The sequence below is a fragment of the Sebastes fasciatus genome, chromosome 3 (assembly GCF_043250625.1).
Source record: "Sebastes fasciatus isolate fSebFas1 chromosome 3, fSebFas1.pri, whole genome shotgun sequence".
In the NCBI taxonomy this organism is placed as follows: Eukaryota; Metazoa; Chordata; class Actinopteri; order Perciformes; family Sebastidae; genus Sebastes; species Sebastes fasciatus.
The window spans coordinates 16071159-16096662 of record NC_133797.1 but is presented as its reverse complement, the minus strand read 5'-3'; the positions used below and the strand labels follow the sequence as shown (position 1 = coordinate 16096662).

Here is a 25504-nt window from a genome sequence, read left to right as displayed (position 1 = left end):
GTAGCTCAATATCACAAATTTGTCTCAAGGACCTTTACAATCTGTACAGTATACAACACCCTCTGTCCTTTACAGTACGACCCTCTCATCGGATAGGAAAAAACTCCCCCCCAAAAAAACCTTTGATCAGCTAACGGTAAAATGCTGCTTACATGTAAACACATACTGTAGGTGCTAAAAAATACATAAAAGGGCCATCCTACATATTGAGTACTTTTGATACTTTAATCACACTTTGCTGATAATACTTGTGTATTTTAATATAAAACCTTTTACTTGTGATGGAGTTTCACCCTGTGTGTCTCTTACTTAAAGGGGCCATATCATGCTCATTTCCAGGTTCATACTTGTATTTTGGGTTTTCTACTATAAACATGTTTACGTGCTTTAATGTTCAAAGAACACATTATTTTTCTCATACTGTCTGTCTGAATATACCTGTATTCATCGTCTGTCTGAAACGCTCTGTTTTAGCTCCTGTCTCTTTAAGACCCCCTCCTGAAAAACCCCAGTCTGCTCCGATTGAATGGGGAGAAAAATATGGTGCATCTTTGCAAAGGTAGTTCTCAAACTGTGGGCGAAATATTCTAATGAGTCTGCATGTGACATAGTAAGAGGAGCCAAATCTGAATTGAATTTTGTGTTTTCTGATCTAGACAGCCCACAAATGTCTGGGTTGTCTTATTTCACAGTTTGTGAGTTGGTAGGTAGATACCAAATGTTAAGCACAAGCACTGATAAAGTGAGTTTTTCATGATATGTCCCCTTTAAAGGACCAGTGTGTAACAATTACGGGGATCTATCGGCAGAAATGGAATATAATATTAATAAGTATGTTTTCTTTTGGGTTTAATCACCTGATAATAAGAATTGTTGTGTTTTCGTTACCTTGAATTGAGCTGTTTAAATCTAAATAGGGAGCGGGTCCTCTCTCCAGACAGTCAGCCATGTTTCTACAGTAGCCCAGAGCGGACAAACCAAACACTGTTAACTTTTCCTGCTTGGGCCGGAGTCGATGACGTTACTTGCTCCCGTCGCCGCCGCTCTCTTTCTCTTGCTTCACCACTCACTTCCCACCTCTGCTCCAAATGACTAATACTACAGCTACTCTTACAACAACTGGCTCTAAAGAGCCATTTGCGTCCTTTTTTTTGTATTTTTTGCGCCGGCCATCGTATAGGTCTGTTACACACTTACCGCACGGGAGAGGTTTCCGTTGGCTGCAATCTTCAACCTCACCGCTAGATACCTCCAGATCCCACACACTGCTCCTTTAAGTAAAGGATCTAAATACTTCTTCCACTACTGATGGTTTCATGACTTGAGTGAATTCGAGTTAAATTTCAAATGCTGCCGTTAAAGTTTTTAACTGATGAATCAACATCATATATGGTAACAACAACATGGTGTTCCACAGGGCTCCATTTCTGCACCTTATTATCATTATTTTTTGGTCTACAGTTATTAAGTAGTTTATTATTCTTTATCGTTAATTTGGATCTCCATTAGCTTTCAGAAAGTGGTTGGAACTACAAATGTATTCTTTAACTTTAGTGAAATAATAAAACACTTTATTACCCCTTTAATCAGTTTCCTGACATGGAGTGGTTTGTTGTGTAGGGAGGAAATACAGGATTTTAAAACTAATTTCCCTGTGTTGTGCTGCAAATTAAAACTTTCCCATCTTTTCAGCCTCTGATCGTGTTTGTCACTGAAGAAGAGGATTAACACTGTTGTCCAACAGACGTGAGGACCGGGTTGTTGAGGTCTGTTCTAACACCATCTGTCACTTTGGCACAGCGTTACTGCTTTGGAGCCTTTCCTTTTCTTTCCATGTGCACTCACTTTCTCTGCTTTACATAGATTTAAAAGGATGATAGTATGGAAACAGCTCTTGCCTGTGGTTGTACCATCCTGGAAAATATTCATGAGAATAGAAGTGGATGGAGAGGAGATATCTGAGGCTACCATAAGTGCGTTTAATATTTTAATGAATTAAGAAGACTCAACTGGTCTTGCTAGATGATGATAGAACTTTTATTTTGTTAAAACTTTTTTCCATTATTTGTGAAATAACATAACATTACGTACAGAAGGCACTTACAAAAACAAGTTAAATTACAGATGCTGTTATTATAAACATTAAATTAGTGATTAAAAAAATTGACAGAATGATAAACAATAAATGACAGCACCATTGGCAACTTATGAACAGTACATATCAAATAAAAATTTAGCATGATTTGAATCTACAGTACAACAGAAACATTTATGTAATAATGCCCGAGCTATGCTTTTAAGTATAACTTAATCATCAAGGTAAAAAGCGTAAAACTCAACAGTTTTGTAATTTTTTTGTCACTAGTCAGAGGTTCGTTTTATTTTACATATTAGGCTTTGTGGTTTCAGCTCTGTGCAAGTCCTGGTACATCTCTATTAGACGAGTTGCCTCTCTCTGTCCTGACAGCAAAGCACCATGGGTAGTAGAATAGTATTTTCTGTGGGTGGCCTCTCCAGCGAACAGGACCTGTAGAGGCTGAGGAAGGGAGAAAAGATTTGAGAGAAGGAAACCAGATTCAAAACAAGAGCCGTCAATGTCATCTTGACATATTTTTGTCCTCTCGCGCAGCACTATTTTCTATTTCCATCACTGATTCTCTTTGCTCTACATGTAGGAGGCTGCAGTAACTTTCCTTAAGGCCTTTCAGTTTGACAGGGTTGCATGACTTCAGCTGAGGGGTCATGGTATTCCTTCAACAGTGTCAAGTTAGCACACAAACCCATCCCCCAGCCCCTTCTCCCCTTCACCCAGAATGCATCAGGTTTCATGGTCTAGACCACTGGCCAGGAAACAGCCTCCATAACCCATCTGACACCAGCTGTATTTGCTCTGCATGTGCTGCGATGTGACATAGTCGTGATGACACCGCCGACTTAGCCAGATGCTCTCAGAGAGCGGGCAGGAGGGGTAAACAACAGTGAAAATACTGCTTTAAAGTAACATTTAGGGGGATCTAATGGCAGAAATGGAATATAATACTAATAACTGTTTTCTTTTGTGTATAATCACCTGAAAGAATCGTTTTTGTTAGCTTAGAATGAGCCGTTTATATCTACATAGGGAGCGGATCCTCTTCACAGAGTCCGCCATGTTCCCCTGCCATGTTTCTTCAGTAGCCCAGAACGGACAAACCAAACACTGTTAACTTTTCCTGCCTTGGCCGGTGTCGATAACGTACTTGCTCCCATCGCCGCCGCTCTCTCTCTCCCTCGCTTCACCACTCACTTCCTACGTACACACACTCCACGCACTCTACTCTCAGAACAACTGGCTCTAGATAAGGCCATTTGTGTTTTTGAGTCGGCCACTGTACCTCTCCTACACGCTTGGCAAACGGGAAAAGTTGTAATCTGCAACGTCACCGCTAGATACCGCCAGATCCTACACACTGTTCATTTAAAGTGGCAGTAGGCAGTATATTTCTGGCATCATTGGGCAAAAATTCCATATTAACCTTTCATATTGCATATTATAATTCAAGTGTTCTGAGAGAAAACTAGACTTCTGCACCTCCTCTTGGCTCTGTTTTCAGGCTTTAGAAAATCTAGCCCGTGACAGGAGACTTTGACCAATCACAGGTCATTTCAGTGAGAGAGTGATCCTATTGGCTGTGCTCCGGTCATGTGACCAAAACTTGGCGTTCCTTCACCAGATTTCACAATGGCGGCGGCGTCACAAACTTCCTCATTTTACAGCTAAACCGTGTACTACAAGATGATTCTGAAAACATTTGAGGCGAGAAATAAGCATTAACGTAACATAATATTGATTCATATTCGATCAGCGCTGCCTAGATCAGCTCTTACTGCTTGTTTTCCACCGAAGGACACAGAGGCACATGATTTTTTTCAGGTTACCTGTTTCATGCACTACTGTCACGATATAGCATTTTATAAAAATAACCTTTTTTTAATCATATTTGCTCCAATCTCACCTACTTCAGCTTTAAGGGTAGTTACAGCGCAATTTCTCTGCAACATTCAGAGTGCCATTAATATAGTGTGAAGGAATTCATACAATATTTCACGCCAACACTTTATTTCACACTGTTTGTGTCCCGCATGAAACCAAAAGTAAACGTTGACTTTTACCATAGTTTTATTACACGTAGTTAATTAATGCCAGTTATGTAAACAAATATACTTATTTTACGTAACAAATGTACATTAACCAAACCACAATCTTTTCCTAAGCCTAACCAAGTACTTTTGTTGTGTAAGTAAACCTAAAAGCTAAGTAAAGTATTTTGAAAAGAGACTGTATGGATATAACGACCAGAAACTATACGTTTCCTGTGAACACAGAATTTTATTTTGAAAAGAGACTGTATGAATGTAACGAGTGGGAACTGACACTCCGTCCCTGACACGTTCAAAACTGACGCTAGAGGGGTACCTAGAGCGTCAGTTTGAAGCGTAGGGCTCTGACCAAGCGTTGGTATTTGATGAGTTCTGAGAATGTATTGCCAAAACAAGAGAAATATTTGGCCTTTTCAACTTAATTTTAAATATTATTATCTGCACTATACACCACACCGGGTGGTGGACAAAATAATAGAAACATGCAGCGAAATTATGCAGTACCAACACTACTACTGTTGGCCTACCAATTACTATAAAGGTGAGTCTGACACCTTTCTGACAGTCTAACATTATAAACTTTACAAAGGTGATTATTTTTAAGGCTACTGAATTGCATTAAATGGTAGAGGTGTTTTTATTATCTTGTCTGTCCCTCCGTGTTGTCTTGTGGTTGTCTTACCGGAGCCTTGGTGCTGTTGGCATAAGGCAGCGGCATGGCCAGCCTCTCACAGTCCCCACCGCTGGATCCCACCCTGGTGAAGGAGTAGGAGCCTCGAATGAAGGGGTTACTGCCCCATGAGGAGCGCAGGACACGCCAGGGCTTAGGAATGTCGGGGTTCCCTGTGGACGGACGGAGGGACAGAGGGACAGAGAGGGAGTCAGTACAGATAGTAGAGGCAGAAACTTGGACAGCGCATTACAGAAATCAAACCAGTTCAAAGTGAGAATGTGGCGGCTGTGAGTTGAGGCCTTTTACTTCGACGTCTAATCTGCCAACTCTAATCAACTCGTGACCCTCTGTGAGCTGAAAGGCACCAGCGAGTCTATATGTAATTAAGCAACAGCTGAGGGGATTAAACCATGTTGACCTAAATGAGTAACACATGCGAGAGTGTGATTTACAGTCTTCAATCTATAGGAACTCCGCTGACCTCATCATGAAGTGACAGTCACTGTTTCTACAATGTGACCTATTTCTGAGGCAATCACTTCACCCAGGAATTAATCTGAGTCATTCCTACGTGCTCACATTCCTGATCTATTCCAGCGCAATGACTCAACCTATAGTCATGTGATGAAACCTTTTAACATTTTATGTTGCAATCACCTTAAATCAGCAAAGTTCTCTCTTGCACAAGAAGTGATGCGTCTTAGGTAACTAGTACCAGCAATGTTGGATAAGAAAAACAAGAAAGGACGGACTGATCAAAGGTCAGTTAAAGTAAAGACCTCTTAACCTTATGTAACATATGATCAATCCTTCACAAATGTCAGTTAAAGCAAAGACCTCCTAACCTTATCTAACATATGATCAATCCTTCTGCTCCGTATTGCTTCTGTGGTGGTGACACCGCACCAGTGAGTCATTCAGCTGTATTATCTGTCAACCTTTTGTCATGAAAAAAAGCTGCTTATGTCACAGCTGAAGCTTATGTCATTTCCTTTATGGGAAACGCAATGACCTGACCAAGTCACCGTTTGAATGAGTCACTGAGCTCAGTCTCAGGCTATTGTGTTGAGATACAGATTGTTGACTTATTGAAAGCTTAACTAGAATGGAGTTGGAAGACGGAAGTTGATCTTGTCTGTTTTCTGCCATAAACATCTACAGAAGTCAGAATTATAAAAGCAGGTTACATATCTTTGGTTACATAAGAATTAAATAAAACAGTTTGAGGAGTAAAATATATTAAAGTGTGAATAAAAGAGACACAAAGAAATTATTCCTGTGTAGATATCAAACTAGGCAACACATTCTCACTCCCAATTCGTCGAGTACCGCCGTGATGTCAGTGCCCCTCAGAATCGGAGACCGACGCACCGAGTACACGTCTTACAGTATTTTTTGGACGTGTCAGGTATGGCGTGCCAATATATGCTTGTTACATGCGTAGTGTCCTTTCAAAATAAACTTCTGTTTCACAGGATGTTAGATTTAAGCAACACAACCACTTAATGGTCGTGGTCGAGGTTAGCTCACGTAACTCGTGAGACCGGGCTGAACTAGAACACGCACAAAAACTTCTATGGTGTAACATTTGCCCACAATACACAGCTGTTTCCTTGTGTATGTGTGTGCGTCCTGACCTGTAAAGCGCCTCAGCAGCTCAGTGCAGGTCTCGGCCACTGTTTCGTCATCGCAGCGCTCCATGTACAGCGCCTCCTGCCCGCAGATCCAGCCGCTCAGCATGTAGCCGTAGCGCTCGGGCGGGTAGAGGACGTCAAAGCTGCAGATCTTCTTGTACCACAGCTCCTCAGGGTAGGTTAGCTGTTCTAGCTGAGCCTCATCCTCCCACACAAACTGGATGCTGTTGCACTCGGGGCTCCAGAAGGGCTCTTCGAACTCTAAGAATATCTTATCGGTGGTGCTGATGCCCAGCTTCTCGATGGCGAGCACTTTGTCCTCGGGCAGAGAGGGGGAGAACATGGCCTCGTGGCTCTGCTTCAGGACGCCAAGAGAAGCTGTCACGATCACATGGTCGGCCGTGATCCACTCCTCGTCCTCGCACTCCACGTAAATTGGGTGACCCAGGATCAGAGGGTCGTCGCGAGGTTGGCAGCTGTGGTTGTTTTCATTGTGGTTGTTGTCCCGGTGGGTGTCGCTGCTCTTGGCGATCACCTCCTGATGCTGGGCTGAGTAGTTCCAGTGGATGCAGCGGATCGGTTTGCTAAGGCAGACGGTGCGAGAGGGGATGTCCTGCGCCAGGAGCTCCACGACCTTCATGAAACCTTCAGGAATGACATAATGTGCACCGGGGATCTCTGTCCACTCGCCGAACTCACTCAGAGACACCTCATCCATACTGGGAGAGCTGCTTTCACAACTCTCCACCTGAAACGGGAGAAACATCACAGAGAATGTATGAAGTGAGCAGCCAGATAATGCTCATGTTGCAATCCTGTCATGCAATCCTAGAGAGCATCATTAGATACGGAGTTACAGCAGTGCAACTGAAAAGCATGCACAAAACAGCTATGAAGGTAATAGGGAAGAAAGACTATGAGCCCATATCAACCCGCTCTCACAGGAAGGTGAATAAATTACACGGACATTTCGCGTGTCATGAGGACGCATTTTAGGATTTTTGCGTGCCGTTTGTACAGCACGCAACAAAACTACGGTAACGTCTACAGTTAGGTTTAGGCAACAAAATCAGTTAGGGTTAAGGAAAAACGTCCTGGTATAAACTAAGTAAAATAAGTACGGAAACAATGTAACATAAGTACTGAAAACGCGTCACAAACGTCACTAAAAAACACACCTTAGGGAGAAGACTCCGTGTGCCAAAGTACAAATCAAACCGCTTGAAGCTGTCGTTTGTTCCAGCCTCCATCAAGCTGCTGAGCTCTAATGCTACATCTTAGTGCAATACAGTAATATGCAATTAATACACAAGCACTTCAGCACTTTTGCACCTTAATTCTTAATAGGTTCTTTTTAAAGCTGCCGGGTTTGCCAATGTCAAATGTCTCTTAGAATTTTAAGATGGTTTCAAGACAAGACAATACAATTTTCCCCTTGGGGACAGTAAACTGGCCCAAAAACCTCAAAGTATCTGGTACACAATTTTTTGATCACAAACACACTTGGTATTTTGGATCATCTATCTACACCCATTCATTTCATGCTGTAAGGTATGTTAACAGCTCATCTCTACAGCTACAGCTCTGAACAACTCAGCGTGATTAAACTGGTTTAAACATGTTTTATTCAGAGGACACAGTGTTTTATTGAAAAGCAACATGTTACTGCTTCTGCCTCATTAAACAGTGAGCTAGCATGGTAGCGGTTAGCTGGTGGCCAATGTGCCGTCGCCGTCTCCTCTCTGCTGCAGTTCACAACATGCTCTGGTTCCTGTGTCTTTCTGTGTGGGCGGGAGCGTATGGAGGAGCACTCAAATGAATATATCAAAGCTTCAGTGGGTGGAAATGGAGCACATATATGATTTAAAAATAAAGTTATTTTTATAAAATGGTCATTATATCCTGACAGTAGTGCATGAAACAGGTAATCTGAAAAAAAAATCATGTGCCTCTGTGTCCACCGGTGCTCCTAACGGCATCTGCAAGATTTCACAGACTGGAGGAAATCAACCAATCAGAGCCGAGCTGAAGTCTTCCGTCTCTGAGCAGCTGTCAATCACTCTCAAACTCTGATCAAACGGTCAAACTAGGCAGCGCTGATCAAATATGAATGAATATTCTGTTATTGTAATGCCTATTTCTCGCCTCAAATGTTTTCAAAAACATCTTGTAGTGTACTGTTAAGCTGTAAAATGAGAAAGTTTGTGACCCGGCAGCCATGTCGAGATCAGTTGAGGAAATACCAAGCACCGGCCACCAGCCAGAGCAAACTTTCTCATTTTGGGGCTGTTGGTTGAAACAAGTGATCTGAACACATCACCATGGACTCTGGGAATTAGTGCCAGACATTTTCTCACCATGTTCTCACTAAACGATTAATGAAGAGCATAGTGAACAGATTAATTGATAATGTAAATAATAATTAGTTGTTCTCAGAGTAAAACCTGTTATAAAAGAAAAGATATCTGAGTAAACCGAAAGTCTCACCTGTGTGGTAGGTAAACAGCTCTGCTTGAAATAACAAAACCCTGAGCCAGATTATTTGTCATTGGATACCTACATGGATTACAGGTTAGGAGGAAGTAAATAAAAGCTCTTGATTACTATCTAATTAGCAAAGTGATCTGTTTGTAATCAATAGCTAATTATTGTCTAATTACCCCTTGCTATTAGTGCCAGCAGGCATACAGATTAGACCAATATCTGCTCTCTCATTCCAGGGGATTTGTAGGTTTGTATACCAAAATTGTTTTCACAATCATTGTCCACATTTCTGACTTGATGATTGGTGAATGCATCGCTCGCTCACACACCTTGAGGTACTGTTGAAGCATGGACAGTTTGAGCTTCTTGGTGCTCTCGGGATCATCAGGATCCAACATGATCTTCTTGCGCACCACGTCCCGCGTGAAGACGCCGACGCTGTTCTGGCTCTCAGCGCAAACTGGCTTCCCATTCTGGAAGAACTCCTGAGTCAGCTCGTACACCTAAAGCAGGGAGAGACGGAGGGTAATCAGGAGGAAGAAGGATGACGATGGATGTCAAGGAAGCAGAGGGGAGGAAAATAAACCAGTTCAGGGCAGATGGGTCCGTACTTAATCATTAAATGAGGAAGTACAGCGTGATGGAGAAACTCCACAGATAGCACAAATCACAGCACATTAAAAAGAAATGCTGCCTGCAGCTACAAGAGCAGAACCTGGTTAAAGGTATAATATGCAGAAATCTCCTTAAAAAAAAAGAATGTATAGACAATGTAAAACAATCCCTCTCAATCATCACTTATGAGCCACTAGAAGTGATCCTGCAGCCCTCTGCCTGTATTTTTCCTTTGGTTCATCCCAATTTACTCAGGCATAGTAACAGTCACAATGTTAATTACACTGTGGATGAATTCTCTGAGGTCTTACCTATTCATAGAGACCAAGATTATGCATATAAACCTGGTAGTTGTGGAGCTATTCTTGACTTATTTTGGGTATGTCTGTCTAGGCGAACCACACCTTCCAGCAGTCTAGGGCTTAAGAGGTTAAGTGCCTAATGTATTGTTTGGTAAAGTGGAGCAATAGCTGAAGACGAGGCCTGTTTATGTTTTGGCATTACAACTTGATAATGAAACTTAACTTTGATATCATTCATTATGGTGTTGGAAATTGTATCTTGTTGATAGTACTGGAGCAATTAGTTGATTAATGGACTAGATGTTTATCAGAAAATTAATCCGCAACTATTTTGATCATAGGTTCACATAATGTCACTGGCTTCAGGTTCACAAGTGTGAATATTTTCTGGTTTTCTTTGTGATAGTACATTTTTGGTGGTCGGACAAAAGAAGCAATCAGAATTTTTGTCAACTCGGGCTTTGGGGACATTCTGGCAGGTATATTCATTATTGTCTGACATTTTGCATTAATCAAATAATCAAACAGATTAATAGAAAATGAAAATAATTATGGAGAATGTATAACAGCTTGTCGTGGAAATAATCTGTACAAAATAATGCACAAAACACTGAAGGGTTGAAGATTAAAGATATATTGTATACAATATATAGACCCTTTTCACAGCAGACATTTTGACTTGTCATAGCAGGGTCAACATGGGTGTTATTGATAAAATGAATTATGGTCCCGTTCTATTTAGTGTCACAGTCGTTCCAGTGAGCCAGCATGCACAATACCAGGGCCAGAATTAATGTTATTAATTACACCTGTGTTCACCCTGCAATGACATGTCAAAATGGCTGCTGTGAAAAGGGCCTATTGGATACCATACCTTCCCACACAAGTCAAAAAGAAGTGTCTCTCCGAAGAGAGGATAGCCTACAGTTTACTTTTATAGCGTTCCAGCACAAAGAAACCACACATGATTAGGCCCTGTGCTGCTATTACAAGATGATCATAACTGTCCTTGCTCCAACCATAGCTAATTGGCAACAAGCTTTACTTTGTAAGTCCTATAGCTCGTGAATACCTTTGTCTAAATGTGGATGATACGTATGCCCGCTCCCTGACCTTCGTCTTTGCATCCTGCTCCTGAGGTTGACATACAGTGTTATGCCACACACACACAGGAGAAATGATTAACACAAGAACCATAAACATCCATAGACATCAGTTGTAGTTATGGAGGTCATGGTCAGCTCTGTCCCTTCACTCTTTGTCATAAGATGTTGACCGTGATTCTGGTCTTCATCACTCTATAGCACGCCTGTCAGGGCTGAATGACATCATAAAGAGTGATAAAGGTGAGGTGACCTGAAGCGTGATGGTGTCATTTTTCTCTCTTTTCATTACACCAGCTATTGAAAAACACATCCCAGGGGATGGCAGCTTGGAGGCATTACAATAACTTGTCAAGTCAACTTTATTCATATACCCCAGAGTAGCAAATTAGTTTCAAAGAGCTTTACAATCTCGATGACATACGCAGAAAGCATGATGAGGATTTTCAGAGGCTGAAAGAAAACTGGAGGAAGGTGGACAAGAAGAATATATCCGGCCTTTAGGCACTGTGTCTGTCAAGGTGTTATGGTTTGGGGTGTGAACTTCCAATATTAAGAAGATGTATCACAAGGAGACAGCATGGGTTGGTCATTTGGACCCGAGATCACACAGAAAACACAGATGCACCAAGGGTTAATGAAAATAAAATCCCTTCTGTGTGATCCATACCTTCTCTCGGTAACTGCTTTTCCAGACATGACCTACTTAAAACTGTAATAATCGTTCTCTAGCAGAGGCTGCTACAGAGCAGAGAACTGGACCAACGGAAATGGCCATTTCTTGTTAGTGTTAGTGTCAGTGTTTCTTTGCAGAAATTTGAGTGCCCTCACTTTATTGAAGGTGTTTTATCGTAATAATTTAGGGGGAAATATGTAAAATAACATAGTTTCTCTGCAGAACTTTTAGTGCCCTCACTTCATTGAAGGTGTTTGATGGAAATAATTTAGGGAAAATCTGTAAAACAAAACTTGAAGGAAAGTTTTTGACATTTATTTGAATTAGGATATTTTACTGTATGATAGTATCTTATATATTCCTATTCAAGCTCATATCTGTGCTTTTATGGAAATATTCTAATTTATATTTGTGGCAATTTTTGCAGGTTTGAACAATATTTGGCTACAGAGCATTTGTTTCTTAGGGGGTTATCATTAGTTACTACGACTATGTTACATAATTTAACTTACATAAACATATTTTTGATTCTCTGTGCTCTTGCATGAATTCATTTGTGCATATAAGTGTGAATTCATGTTGCGTCTGTGTGCATATGTGTCCCCTCACCTCATTGTACAGGTCACTGAACTCTTCCACCAGGTCCTTGGGGATCCTCTTCCCGACGTTGGTCTGGTAGTGAGCCACGCCATTCTTGGTGTACAGGCTGATGCGTCCCACGCTCCTCTCCCCATCTGCGGTGTGCTCCAGCAGCCCGTTGTCCTCTGCCAGGTGGTACACTGGGTTCCCGTTGGCACCATGGATCCAGGTGGCTCCAAGCTCCAAAGTTGCTTTTCCTACAACAACAAAAAAAAAAGAGACAAGAAACACAGATCAGGGTGAGTTTGAAAAATAATTATCTCTTTGAACTCAACATCGCAGCAGTCTGCTGCTTTGTTAAGGCACAATCACACTTGAGTGTTAGATAATTGGACAGTTCAAGAAGGAGGTCAACTCAATTAACATACAGCAGTTGCGTAAACCCACTGGAATAACATTCATTTAATATTTTTCCTGAGGAGAATGGCATCACACACTGCATATTTTTTACATTAATTTATATATAAAAAAAAAATGTGCCAATGCAAAGACAGCAATGGCTAAATGCTTCTATGATTATATAACACCTAAGCACATAAACAAGCATTTACATAAGTGTGCCTGACATACATGTTTACATTTAATGTGATTACATTCAGTTCAGTATGAATGTTTTCACACGTGACCTCTTTTATGTGTATACAGCAGATGTTTTTCCCTACTTGTTTGTTCTCGCCAGTTGAAAGAATTTGTCATGCAACTGTTTCTGGCGTAAGACCTGCAGTTCAGTCGACTTTGTTGGGAAAAATTTACCAGCGTCAGTCGAGCAGATGAAGTGAAAAGCACCATTATTTCTCTTGGAACTCGACGTGCATCCGATAAGTGCATTCATTCTGGTTATTTAGGGAAACAAAGCGTGAAGGTATGGCTGGCTGATTGGTAGCTATGTGAACAGTAAGTTCTTACTATTCAAACTTAATTTGACCTGTGATAAAAAAAAGAGAAACAGATGTACGTAGTTATTACGAAAGAGGCAGATTAATACTGTTTCTGTAGCTTAAATGTGTACTCCAACTTGTATCAGAAGATTCTTTGTTCTTGTATCGACAGTCAAATAGTGCTTTGTGTGGATCTAGCTGAGAACATTTTTTTACTTGGAAGAAATACTTGTCCTCAAGTGCGCAGTTTGCCTGTACAATGAAAATTTATGATGTCAAAAAAGTTCGCTTTGTGCCCACAGCGAATCGCAAACACAATATCAGTTATTCTGTGAGTGAACCCGCTACTGAACAGTTCATCGCAGTGTTATGTAACAACATTTCATATTTTTACTGAGAAACTTTGGAAAATTCCTACAATAAACCTAAGTGTTGATGGACTTAAAGAACAAGTTTGTACATTAAATATGCAGCTACAGCCAGGAGTGGAAACAGGGTAAAACAGCTGGCCTGGCTCTGTCCAAAGATAACAAAGTCTGTCAACCAGCACCTCTAAAGCTCACTAGTTAACACGTCATATCTTGTTTGTTTAATCTGTACAAAAACCAATGTCTAAATGACAATGCTGTGTCTCGTTATCAATTAGTTAATAGTGACTTCCTACTGGCATCAATCTTCTCATCTAACCCTCTGCAAGAAAGCAAATGAGCGTAATTTATAATATCAAGCTATTACTTAAAATTCCACTGATGTATTGTTGTTTGATACTACTTTGTTGATGAACTTTAGGCCATCTGAACTAAAGTAATGCTCATAGCTAAAGAGGAAAATCTATGATAATAACCCAAGAAATTGCTATATATTTAGAAAAATGAAAAGGCAGAAGTACCAAATAAATATGTTGCGTAGGGCACAGTTACAGTTAAAGTTTAACGGAGACGCGTCCTCTTACCGAGCTGAACACTGTGAACTCTCCCGCCGACGTGGTCTGACGCCTCTAGGACAGTGACATCCGTGAAGCCGTTTTTCAGTAGGATCTTAGTTGCAGCAAGGCCAGCCAAGCCAGCACCAATCACTACTATTCGAGGCTGCCGATGAGTGCGTAGGCCGCTACTAAGAGGATCATCAGTGCTGTCTGACGAAATTTCACAACTTTGCATGCCGTCCAAGATCCTCTTCGATGGAGTCTGTGGGCAAATTAGAGAGACCCAAGTTAAAAATGGCACCAAAATAACACTGAGTGGGCAGGCGACAGTCGTAGAATCCATTACATTTACAATTCGACAGAATAATATTCAGTGAAAGAAAGAAAACTCAACATATTTTTTAGTTCATATTATCTACAAATGACACATAACAAACTTTGAAGTAACTAGCTCATGAATGCACACACTGCTGGTTGAGTGGGTCGTGTTGGGTTGCAGTATGTTACCTCCTATGCACTCCTATATGTCACGATCCCGGTGGGTATTTTCAGCTGCTGATCACTGCTTTCCTCTGTTGATGCAGTTTGTCTGTGTTTTGCATATGTTGTCAAGATTTAATAGATTATCAATTGCAATATAAAAAAAAAAAATAACGCTGTTTTTTAGAAAGTCCCCAAATATCCTATTTAAAAATGTTGTCTTGTGGGCATAATATATTATCTTGTGTGCATGTGATAGTAACTTGTGTAAACAAGATACTAGATCCACCTTGTGCACACAAAAAAGTATCTTGAGTAAACAAGATCCTTATCTTGTTATGCAAACAAATTAATACCCTGTGCCCACAAGATAAAAAAACATATTTCAGGACTCCTTAAAGGTGCTAAATGCGAGATTGGGAGCATTTCTATTGCCTCCGCATGGCTCTCAACATGGCGACGGCTTGCAGCTAAGGGTGCTAACAGCGCTAATGCTGTGTTCACACTACAAGCGACACAGCAACAGGCTACAAGTCATTTTCGATGTAAGCCAGTGACATGAAGCTACAAACTGACTCCCGACTTGTCGCTTCGCGACGGGCTACAGATAGAGTTGAGCTGGTTTCAACTTTTTTTCAGCTCTCCAGTGAGGTTCAGCCAATCACATGTTTTTGTTTCACCCTGTTCTGCCCGGCGATGTAAACAAAGCACAGAGAAGCTCTGATTACAACACACACACACACAGAGGGAGAGCGACTTCATTCTCTGCTCAGGTAGACATTAATCCTCTATATCTGTCCATAGACAAAAGTTGTTTTCTGCTGTATTAATGCTCTGGATATCATATAGAGCACCTTTAAGAAACAGTGTCTATGTTATTTTGGATAATCCACAGAATAATACGCTATAAACACAGTTCTCACTGAAAACTGTTGCAAGGAGGTCCAAGGAGTCTTTTCCATGACGTGTTTACTGTCGACCTGCTGTGTATCATGTTGTATGACACAGTTTAGGGTAAGCAGAAAGCCAAATAAGAAGTCCCTGTTACGTGATGACACAACTTTCTGTCACCAAAATGATTTATTATTGCACATCTCAAATTATACTGAAATGGCTCAGGGACACTAACATTCAGAGTGAAGAATACACAAGCAACCTTGTTACTCCAGTACACAAGGCTGCTTGCTGTGAATGTATGGACAGCTGTGTGTGAGAACAACACAGTGGGAGTCTATTCAGAAGACGTTTCTGTTAAGCCAATGGAGAAATTTACTAAAAGTAAATGGACGTTTTTTATAGAAGATGTACGCTGTTATTCTGTTATCTGAAAGCTTTTAATATGAAATGGGAAAATCTGTTTTTTTCCAGTCCAGACAATATCAAGTCCTCTGAAGTAAGATGGTGATATTCTGGTGTTACTGTATGCGATAGGCACACATACATACACAAACTCCCCCCGTTGTTACCACAGCAACACTGGACACAGGGCAGTACATATTGTACTATATTGTAAATACACACTGATGCTTCCCACAGGTTGAGATCACACAGCTGAAAGAATTCAGTGAGTCTTATATCTTCCTCTGATTGGCATGTACATGTACACTACAAATCCAGATTACCATGACAGAGGATAGTTTCAGCTCGTCCTCATTCCCAGGGAATTGATTGTTTTTAACCTCGATTTAACTTTGACATTTTGTTGAAACTGTTTTGTAAGCAAATGGTCAATCTTGACAACTCAGCTGGAGAAGTCACAAGGGCTGACAAAGGGAGTCAGAGAGGAAATCAGCAGCCAGCGCTGCAAGAAAAATCGATGTGTAAGGGAAACGTACTGCATGTTGTAAGAACCAGAATGTGACGTCAAACTAAAGATGACATATACAGGGATTTCTGTAAATCTGACCGCTGACCTCCAACACAGATGTGGGTTAATCCTTGCTACTCTGGACGTGTCAACACACAAGTCATCTGACCTGACCTCATGATCCCTCGTCCTGAAAATGGGTCAGACGTGGCACAGATTTAGTGCACGGGCGTTTCAATCAGAAGTGGCAATATGACAATATATATTGAGAAACAATATAAATCTGTCTGCTGTGGCCAATCAATAAGCCGGATTGCTCTGTGGCAGTATTGGATTTTCACATGATGAATGTTGATTTCTGTTTTTTTTCATGTAATTATTTTATCCTCATACATACAATTTGTAAAATTGATTTTCCAGAAAATGTACTATATCAATTAGGGCTGTCAAAGTTAACTCGATAGTGACGTGTTAAGGCAAATTTGTTTTAACACCACTCATTTCTTTAATACATTTACGCAATCGATCTTTCAGAGGTTGTAGTGGGCTAAGTTTTAAAGCTAAAATGAAGATATACATATGAAACTAGAAAACCTAAGGAATTGATTGGTACCAACCATGTCATACTAGCTTGTCACAAAGGAGGTTAAATAACTCTCCAAACTTGCGTTAAATTTTGGCGAGGAAAAACTGGCATGGCCATTTTCAAAGGGGTCCCTTGACCTCTGACCTCAAGATATGTGAATGTAAATGGGTTCTATGGGTACCCACGAGTCTCTCCTTTACAGACATGCCCACTTTATGATAATCACATGCAGTTTGGGGCAAGTCATAGTCAAGTCAGCACACTGACACACTGACAGCTGTTGTTGCCTGTTGGGCTTCAGTTTGCCATGTTATGATTTGAGTATTTTTTATGCTAAATGCAGTACCTGTGAGGGTTTCTGGACAATATCTGTCATTGTTTTGTGTTGTTAATTGATTTCTAATAATAAATATATACATACATTTGCATAAAGCAAGCATATTTGCCCACTTCCATGTTGATAAGAGTATTAAATACTTGGCAAATCTCCCTTTAAGGTACATTTTGAACAGATAAAAAATGTGATTAATTAGCGATTAATCGCGATTAACTATGGACAATCATGCGATTAATTGCGATTTAATATTTTAATCGTCTGTCAGCCCTAATATCAATACATTGTGATATAAAATGATATGTAACAATTGAGTAATTTATCCATATTGCACAATCCTTGGAGACTTCAATCTGCTCTTTCCAACACTTTACTGCTAAACCACAGAGTTACCCTGAATTACGTCTTTGTATGCACCAAATAAAGCCATGTTTCAGTTCCAGTCCTTTCTCGTTCTCTGAATCTTATCTCAGCCTTGAATACCTTGCATTAACTCAGAAAATCAGTTGGATTCCCAGAATCTGAAACGTGAACATGAATGGACTTTCAAAGAAAAGTAAAGGGTGTTGGTTACATTTTTTATTTTTGTAACAATCAAATATTAATAGCAGAATCACCTAAAATGATAGAGGTGGTAAAATTAGGCTTGTTTACAATGTCACACAAACAAACCAACGAAAGGCCTTTCTGTGATTGTTGAGTTGTTTATTGAATCTGAATCTGAATCTGAATCTAACCTGTTTGTTACATGTGCAGCTTGATAAAGAACAGAAGGTACAAATTGTTTCTTTTTAATGGATGCTTTTGGTACTTTCAGGACTCTGAGTGCTGCTCTTTTATATTTCACAGCTGCTAGAGGTGAGGGTCACAGGAGGACACGGCTTTGTGGCAAATGACAAAACACAAATCTGAAACGAGGACGCAGAGGTAAATGGGATTGTTTTGTTTGCTGTAAAGTATTGCATTTGTTGTATTTTATTGGTTGTTTTGTGCAAAAATGCAGCCGGCAAATCATTGTCCACGTGCTGGACTGTCTGTGAGTGCGTGATTGTCGTGTTTGTTCATGTGAATATCATAACATGCATATACTGTTAACAAGTTTATTTAGCAGCAGGTTGTACATCTATTAGTATATGAATACTGTTTTTTATAATCTGCAGCCAATCAAATCACTTCTGCCAGGAGTCCCCAGGAGGCAGCTGTTCATTTTACACAGATGTTTCCATTTTAAACCAGATTTTTCCACATAAAACATTTTAGTTCCTATTTTGGACTATTTGAAGCGGCACATTAACTTCCTCGATAGTTAAAGAGAGAAATCCCGCATTATGTAAAGATCTGATATCTGATCACTAAGCTTGAGTTTCCTGCTCATCTGACTATTTTAATAGAGTGCACTTGTATTTTGGGCTTATTTTTGTATAAATGGCTGAGCCTCTTCTTTGTGTGATCATGACATTTGAGATCATCTTCAACAAACCTGCAGGCACTGCTACTGCCATGAAGCCAAATATCTTAATAGTTCTGGACAAAAATTCCAGCATCAAGGTTCATCCATTGCAACGTGTTTGTAATGTGTTCTTTATACTACAAGTGTTGCTGCTATTTTGATCTCTTCAGACTACAGTATATCTCTTCTCTATGCACCTTGGAAGTAAGTGAGGTTGTGCCAGAAATCCATACTCTACTTCCAGACAGTGTTGCCAGATCAGACTGCCAGTTTCCAGCCCAATCACAACTTAAAACCCGACTAATTGAATATAAAACAGCCCAAATCATAACCTTGTCAGAAACCCGTGAACAACCATAAAACAATTACATATGCAATAGAAAACACAGAATAAGCATACAAAGCTTCATATATCCATTAAATAACCAAAGATAAAATGTTAGATAAATAGGCCATCGCAACCGACAACGAGTGCAGACAGACAACTAAATACAGAGTCCCATGTCAATGATGACGATGTCAAAGTAAATAGGTCCTCCCTTATCCCTAATGACGATTGAATACAACTCATGTCAATCAAATATTTCTCAAATTGTATGAGTCAATAGTGGACATAACCAAATTTACTGAATTTAGTATCTGTTTTTGACCATAAAATGACAGCTTGTTTTGGTAATATTGTTTTCACAATATTTTCAAAACCCTGCCAAATGTTGACAAAAGCAGCCCAAATTTCATCTACCAGCCCAACGCTATTTTTCCCAGCCCAACTGACTCAAATGTTGCCAGATTGGGCGGTTTTTCCGCTTCCAGAAACAGGATTACCATGCATGCAGGTTTAGACTTTTACTGTTCACAAAAAAAAGTAAAATAAGGTCAGTAGATTGTGTCGTGTTATCGCAATGCAGGAAACAGGTAACAGATAACTTTTTTTATTCATAGTTGCTCCATTTCTACCCACTGCTGCTTTAAATGAACACAGCTGGTTAACACACTCGCCACATGCCGCCTCCCCACGCTTTACACCGCCACTGCAGATTAACGTGTGGGCTGGCCTTCGGTGGATGGGCGGCTCAGGGTGGGGTGGAGTAAAGAGGGAGGGGGGGGGGTTACCACTGACCTAGAAATGGCAATCTACAGTATAGTGCATCTGCCGCTGGTGGCCTTTTCAAGAGCAGGGCCAGCCTTGAGCAGGAATATCTTGAATTAATGTGTCTGACTTCCTGTCTCTCACTGTCTCGACTGCTTTCCTCTCTGCTTTAATTGTGGACACTGCTCTTTCCAGCTGTGGCAACACACTGACATCTGCATTTTCTTTATCAGTCCCATGTGAGCATGTGATTAGCATGGAAACAAACATTTACTTCTCTACATCAAAATCAAAAAAGCATTGCAGTGAGGGCTTCGTGCCAAAGGACATTCCTCACTTCTCTCCCAGCTTTGAACATACACACACACACACACACACACACACACACACACACACACACACACACACACACACACACACACCGCTTCACCGCTGTGCTACTGTACACCTCACTGAATGTCCCTCTGGTGCAGGTAAAGAGTGCCCTGAGACTATTGTAGTATTCCCAAAGATACACACAAGCCCAATGCATTCAGTTACACAATGATGGCAGGAACATAATCACCACAGAGAGAGAAAATAAAACAAAAATTACCTATTTATATTTCTATAATTAATAAAACACATGAAAGCCTTGAAAAATAAAATGCAGGCACCACTTTCTAACATGTAGGGGTGTAAGAAAATATTGAAGAAAATGAATATCGCGATATTATGTTTTGTGATGCTGTATCGATTCTCAAAAACAGATTTTTAATCAGTCAATACTTTATTTCACTTACAAAGAGATGCACCCTCAGTGTATGCGCCCTCTCAAAGTAGTGCTATGATGTTGGATGATACTGTACAGCGACTGTGACAAATGTAAATGCAGATCCCACTCTTCAAACGGCATTAAAAAAGTAAACTTTTTTTTACTCAGATTTTATGCATATAGTGATGTGTTCTTTATACTATGACAGTTTTCCTAACACTAGATAAAAAATGTGCAATATATCGTCTTACTTACAGTATCGCAATATATTGAATCGTAACCCCTGTATGATGATACGTGTCGTATCGCCAGATTCTTGCCTATACACAACCCTACTAATAAACCCCCTGTTATAAAGAGTTTATCAATTCTAACTAATGCTTTTATTATGAGTTAATAAAACATTTACTCATGCTTTATAGATTCATTATGAGCCAGTGATGAGAACAACTTTTGGGTTGCCAGGTTGACCAAAATCTGGTTGGACGGTTTGACCACTTACTTGAGCCAAAATCCAATTTTTATTTACAAGTGTTACGGATTAAAAACCCTTTATTAGTGACTATAAACATTTACAAGTGCAGGCATAACAAGCCTCTTGTCACTTGTAAATGTTTATAGTCACTAATAAAGGGTTTTTAATCCATAACTAGGGATGCACTGATACAGATACTGGATCAGATATTGGGCCGATACAGACTCAAATAGCTGGATTGGATATCAGTGACAATGCGGCCGAGATATTAAATTCCATTCTATGTTTATATACTATATACATTTTATACTGGAATTTTAATTCCTGTAGAAGTTTTGACCAATTTGTTGCTGCATTAAAAATGTATTAATTAATCCTTACAAGTTGGACATCATTGTGAAGGTAAATAAACAGGCTTTCCAACTATGTAAAATACAATGCCAACTAGCATTGTAACAACAGAGAAATAATCCACCAAACACAAGTTTCCACACTTTTTTTTCCGAGTTTATTTATTTGCTATACTTTTTGTTTTAAAAAGTTAAAAAAGCAATGATTAATCAAGCCTGATGTTGTCTTACACATAAAGGACTTCCACAAAATGAGACATACAGCTTAGTAATTAAAACACTGGTATCGATTCGGTACTCGGTACTGGCCAATACCCAAAAGCCCAGATATAGTTATCGGTATCGGGACTGGTGCATCCCTATCCATAACTAGGGATGTCATGAGAACCGATACTTCGGTACCAACTCGGTACCAAAATTCAAAAAATGTGTGGGTACTCGTTTTCTTCGGTACCGAACGATACCTGTAATGGTCATTTGGTACCGGAGCGGAGGTACTGGAGATGCGATTCTTCCGGATCTAATGGGGTCAGTATACGCTTACAAGTGATCTCATCTGCTGTGAAATGAAGGAAGAAGAAGAACGCCATAACAGCACGGAAAAAAACAACAATGAGAGTAGTGAAAGATGGCAGCTGCTGCAGCGCTACCTCCGCCTCAACTCGTTGAGAAAACAAATAGCAAGAGTCGGGTATGGAAGTACTTTACGTTCGAGGCGGATTTACAAGGAGTAATAATAGATTCGCAAAAAACAGTATGCGGTGCAGTCACGGTGCCGTCGTACTTTTCTTTCAAAAGGAGGAAATACTTCCAATTTAGCAAAGCACCTCTAAGACAGACATCCAGACAATATTGTTTGTTTTAAATACTTGAAAGCTACATGCCACTGTTCTGTTTTGCATTGTTAATAGACGTTTCTTTTTATTTATTACTTAAAGGCTACATGCCTCTGTTTTTTGTAATGTTCAAATGTTTGATAAAGGAGTGCGTGTTGAATTACATGGGATTTATTGGGTTTTTTTACCGTGGTATCGAACTGGTATCGAGAATCGTGTAAATTCACTGGTATTGGTATCGACTACTAGATTTCTGGTACCGTGACATCCCTATCCATAACACATAAAAGTGAGAAAGCAGTGGAAGTTTTGTCTTGACCTATAACCTGACCTCTCCTGATCTTTTATTAGCAGATTATAACCGGCCTATATAGTGCATTATTTATTAACCATTAATGAAAGGTGGCTTATCTATAAAGTGGTGCCAAAATGCAAACAATGAAAACTTTGAACAGATGAGAACAATCTTGTGTGAAGACAGAGGAGAATATGTCATCCTCCTACATGCTGGCTGGAGTACACACTGTATGAGGGAAATCCTTTACTGCCACGTATAATATGAGCTGTGATGCAGCTGTTCTGTTTTACTATGTTAATAGCCGTTTCTTTTTATTTATTACTTAAAGGCTACATGCCTCTGTTTTTTGTAATGTTCAAACGTTTTAATAAAGGAGTGCGTGTTGAATTACATGGGATTTTAAAAAAAAAAAGTTTTTACAGTGGTATCGAATTGGTATCGAGAACTGTGTAAATTCACTGGTATTGGTATCGACTACTAGATTTCTGGTACCGTGACATACCTATCCATAACACACAAAAGTGAGAAAGCAGTGGAATCTTGACCTTTAACCTGAACTCTTCTGATCTTTTATTAGCACATTATAAAACTGGCCTATAAGTGATTAACCATTAATAAAAAGGTGGCTTATCTAAAAGTGGTGCCAAAATGCAAATAATGAAATTTCAAAGCACAGCTCTTTTCTTTTAGCTTTTGAATGTACTTGAACTGTGATAACTAATTGTCCTTTTATAATGCTCACTATAACAGTCTTTTATTCATGTATTTTATCTTGGTCTCTGTCTTTGGATAAGTGTGAGATTTTGTTGTCTGCTCTGTTGACCTGTTTTTATTCTGCACTATGTCTGTAAATCACTTTGATCAGCTCAAGTTGTTTTAAATGTGCTATATAAATAAATTCGACTTGACTTGACAATGAAAACTTTGAACAGATGAGAACAATCTGTGTGTGAAGACAGAGAGAGGATGTCACCATCCTACATACTGTATGGAGGAAATCCTTTACTGCCACGTATAATATAAGCTGAGATGCCAAAGTGGCAGCAGAGTGAAACAAAGCAGACAAGTTCACTGAGTTACTCTGATTACTGCTCCACGAGAGAGACAACATGTGATGGAGACACAAACACACCTGAACACAGAAACACACCTTAATGTCCAGGCAGAGCAGTTAGTCCCGTTAACCGACCTACAGTCCATCAGAGTGACTACCGGTTCATGTGATCGGTGCGGTCGGTACTCACGGTTGTGTGCGTGTAACGGTTTCCTGTCTTATCACCACTAGCAACCGGCTGACAGTTATTCAGTATATTATAATGTCTCTACGGTCGCTCACAGATAACTACAGAAGATATAACCTGTATTATATACAGCGATGTTGTAGGTAAACATACAAGCTGTTCTTGTGTCAGGTTAACGTGTTTAAATCAACAACAACATGTCATCTAGTTAGGTGTGTGTGTTGAGTAGAGCAGCTGGTTACCTGACTCTCGTGGTCTTCAGCTTTAAAACCTTCAGAGTTGCTCCTCTTTCCTTTGTGCCCGTCGTTTTTTCGCCTCAGACCGGCTCCGCTTTGTATTTATGCCTGGAAACCAGAAGCAGCCAGTTTCCCCCCGTGGCCGCTGCCTCCTCATTAATTAAATATGAGCAGAGAGATGACGACAAAGAGACCAGAACCAGCCCTCCTCCTCTGAGTACTGTAAGCTGCTGCTCCTCTCTGCTGCTGCTGCCTGGAATACACACAGCACACATCCTGTGTGCTAGATACAGGAAAACATGTTAATCCAAGGAACAAATAGGAATAAATACATAGGCCTAAATAAAGAGCTGAATACTGCAATTACAGTATTTTTATTATTGTTATTATTATTATTATTATTATTATTATTATTATTATTATTGTTGTTATTATTATTATTATTATTATTATTATTATTATTGTTGTTGTTATTATTTTATTAATATTATTTATTTATTTATTTATTGTTCTTACTTACTTACCTACTTACTTACTTACTTACTTACTTATTTTATTTTCTGAAAAATGTATATTTACATTTTTATTTTGTCATGCACATCTGAGGTTCAGGTGCGAAATGTAAGACCTGTTGACCTATTCTAGGTCAATGCCTAACCTTAACTATTCTAATTAACTATCGAATTAAGTATTCAAGTTCAATGCCTAACCTTAACTATTTGATGTCAATGCCTAACCTTATTTATTGGAGTTCAAGGCCTAACCTTATCTATTCAAGATCAATGCCTAACCTTAACTATTCAAGTTCAATGCCTAACCTTAACTATTTGATGTCATTGCCTAACCTTATCTATTCAAGTTCAATGCCTAACCTTAACTATTTGATGTCAATGCCTAACCTTATCTATTGGAGTTCAATGCCTAACCTTAACTATTCAAGATCAATGCCTAACCTTAACTATTCGAATTAACTATCGAATTAAGTATTCAAGTTCAATGCCTAACATTAACTATTGGAGTTCAATGCCTAACCTAAACTATTTGATGTCAATGCCTAACCTTATCTATTTAAGATCAATGCCTTACCTTATCTATTTAATATCAATGCCTAACCTTAACTTTTCGATATCGAATTAAGTATTCAAGTTCAATGCCTAACCTTAACTATTGGAGTTCAATGCCTAACCTTAACTAGTGGAGTTCAATGCCTAACCTTAACTATTTGAAATCAATGCCTAACCTTAACTATTGGAGTTCAATGCCTAACCTTAACTATTGGAGTTCAATGCCTAACCTTATCTATTCAAGATCAATGCCTAACCTTAACTATTCAAGTCCAATGCCTAACCTTAACTATTTGATGTCATTGCCTAACCTTATCTATTCAAGTTCAATGCCTAACCTTAACTATTTGATGTCAATGCCTAACCTTATCTATTGGAGTTCAATGCCTAACCTTAACTATTCAAGATCAATGCCTAACCTTAACTATTTGAAT

General features: G+C 39.6%; 1 protein-coding gene and 1 long non-coding RNA gene across 2 annotated transcripts; one reads left to right on the top strand and one right to left on the bottom strand.

Annotated features, from left to right (window-relative positions):
• Window positions 1–2019: 2019 nt before the first annotated feature.
• Window positions 2020–24173, bottom strand: smox (spermine oxidase). Its single transcript, XM_074629253.1, has 7 exons — window positions 24013–24173; window positions 14097–14331; window positions 12237–12463; window positions 9261–9434; window positions 6451–7195; window positions 4823–4983; window positions 2020–2536 (listed from the first exon to the last, which is right to left on the bottom strand). The coding sequence occupies exons 2-7, from the start codon at window positions 14302–14304 to the stop codon at window positions 2384–2386; spliced, it is 1668 nt and encodes a 555-aa protein (XP_074485354.1). The 5' UTR covers window positions 14305–14331; window positions 24013–24173; the 3' UTR covers window positions 2020–2383.
• LOC141764225 (uncharacterized) lies at window positions 12362–18839 on the top strand. The gene is made up of 3 exons (XR_012593231.1): window positions 12362–12505; window positions 18126–18203; window positions 18437–18839. It is a non-coding gene; the product is annotated as an uncharacterized LOC141764225 (long non-coding RNA).
• Window positions 24174–25504: the final 1331 nt, after the last annotated feature.

Coding starts and splice junctions, on each gene's coding strand:
- smox (XM_074629253.1), bottom strand. CDS start 14,304: ATGCAAAGTTGTGAAATTTCGTCAGACAGCACTGATGATCCTCTTAGT. Junction 7,196..9,260: donor TGCTTCAACAGTACCTCAAG/GTGTGTGAGCGA, acceptor CTCCCGTTTCAG/GTGGAGAGTTGTGAAAGCAG. Junction 4,984..6,450: donor GCTGCTGAGGCGCTTTACAG/GTCAGGACGCAC, acceptor GTCCGTCCACAG/GGAACCCCGACATTCCTAAG.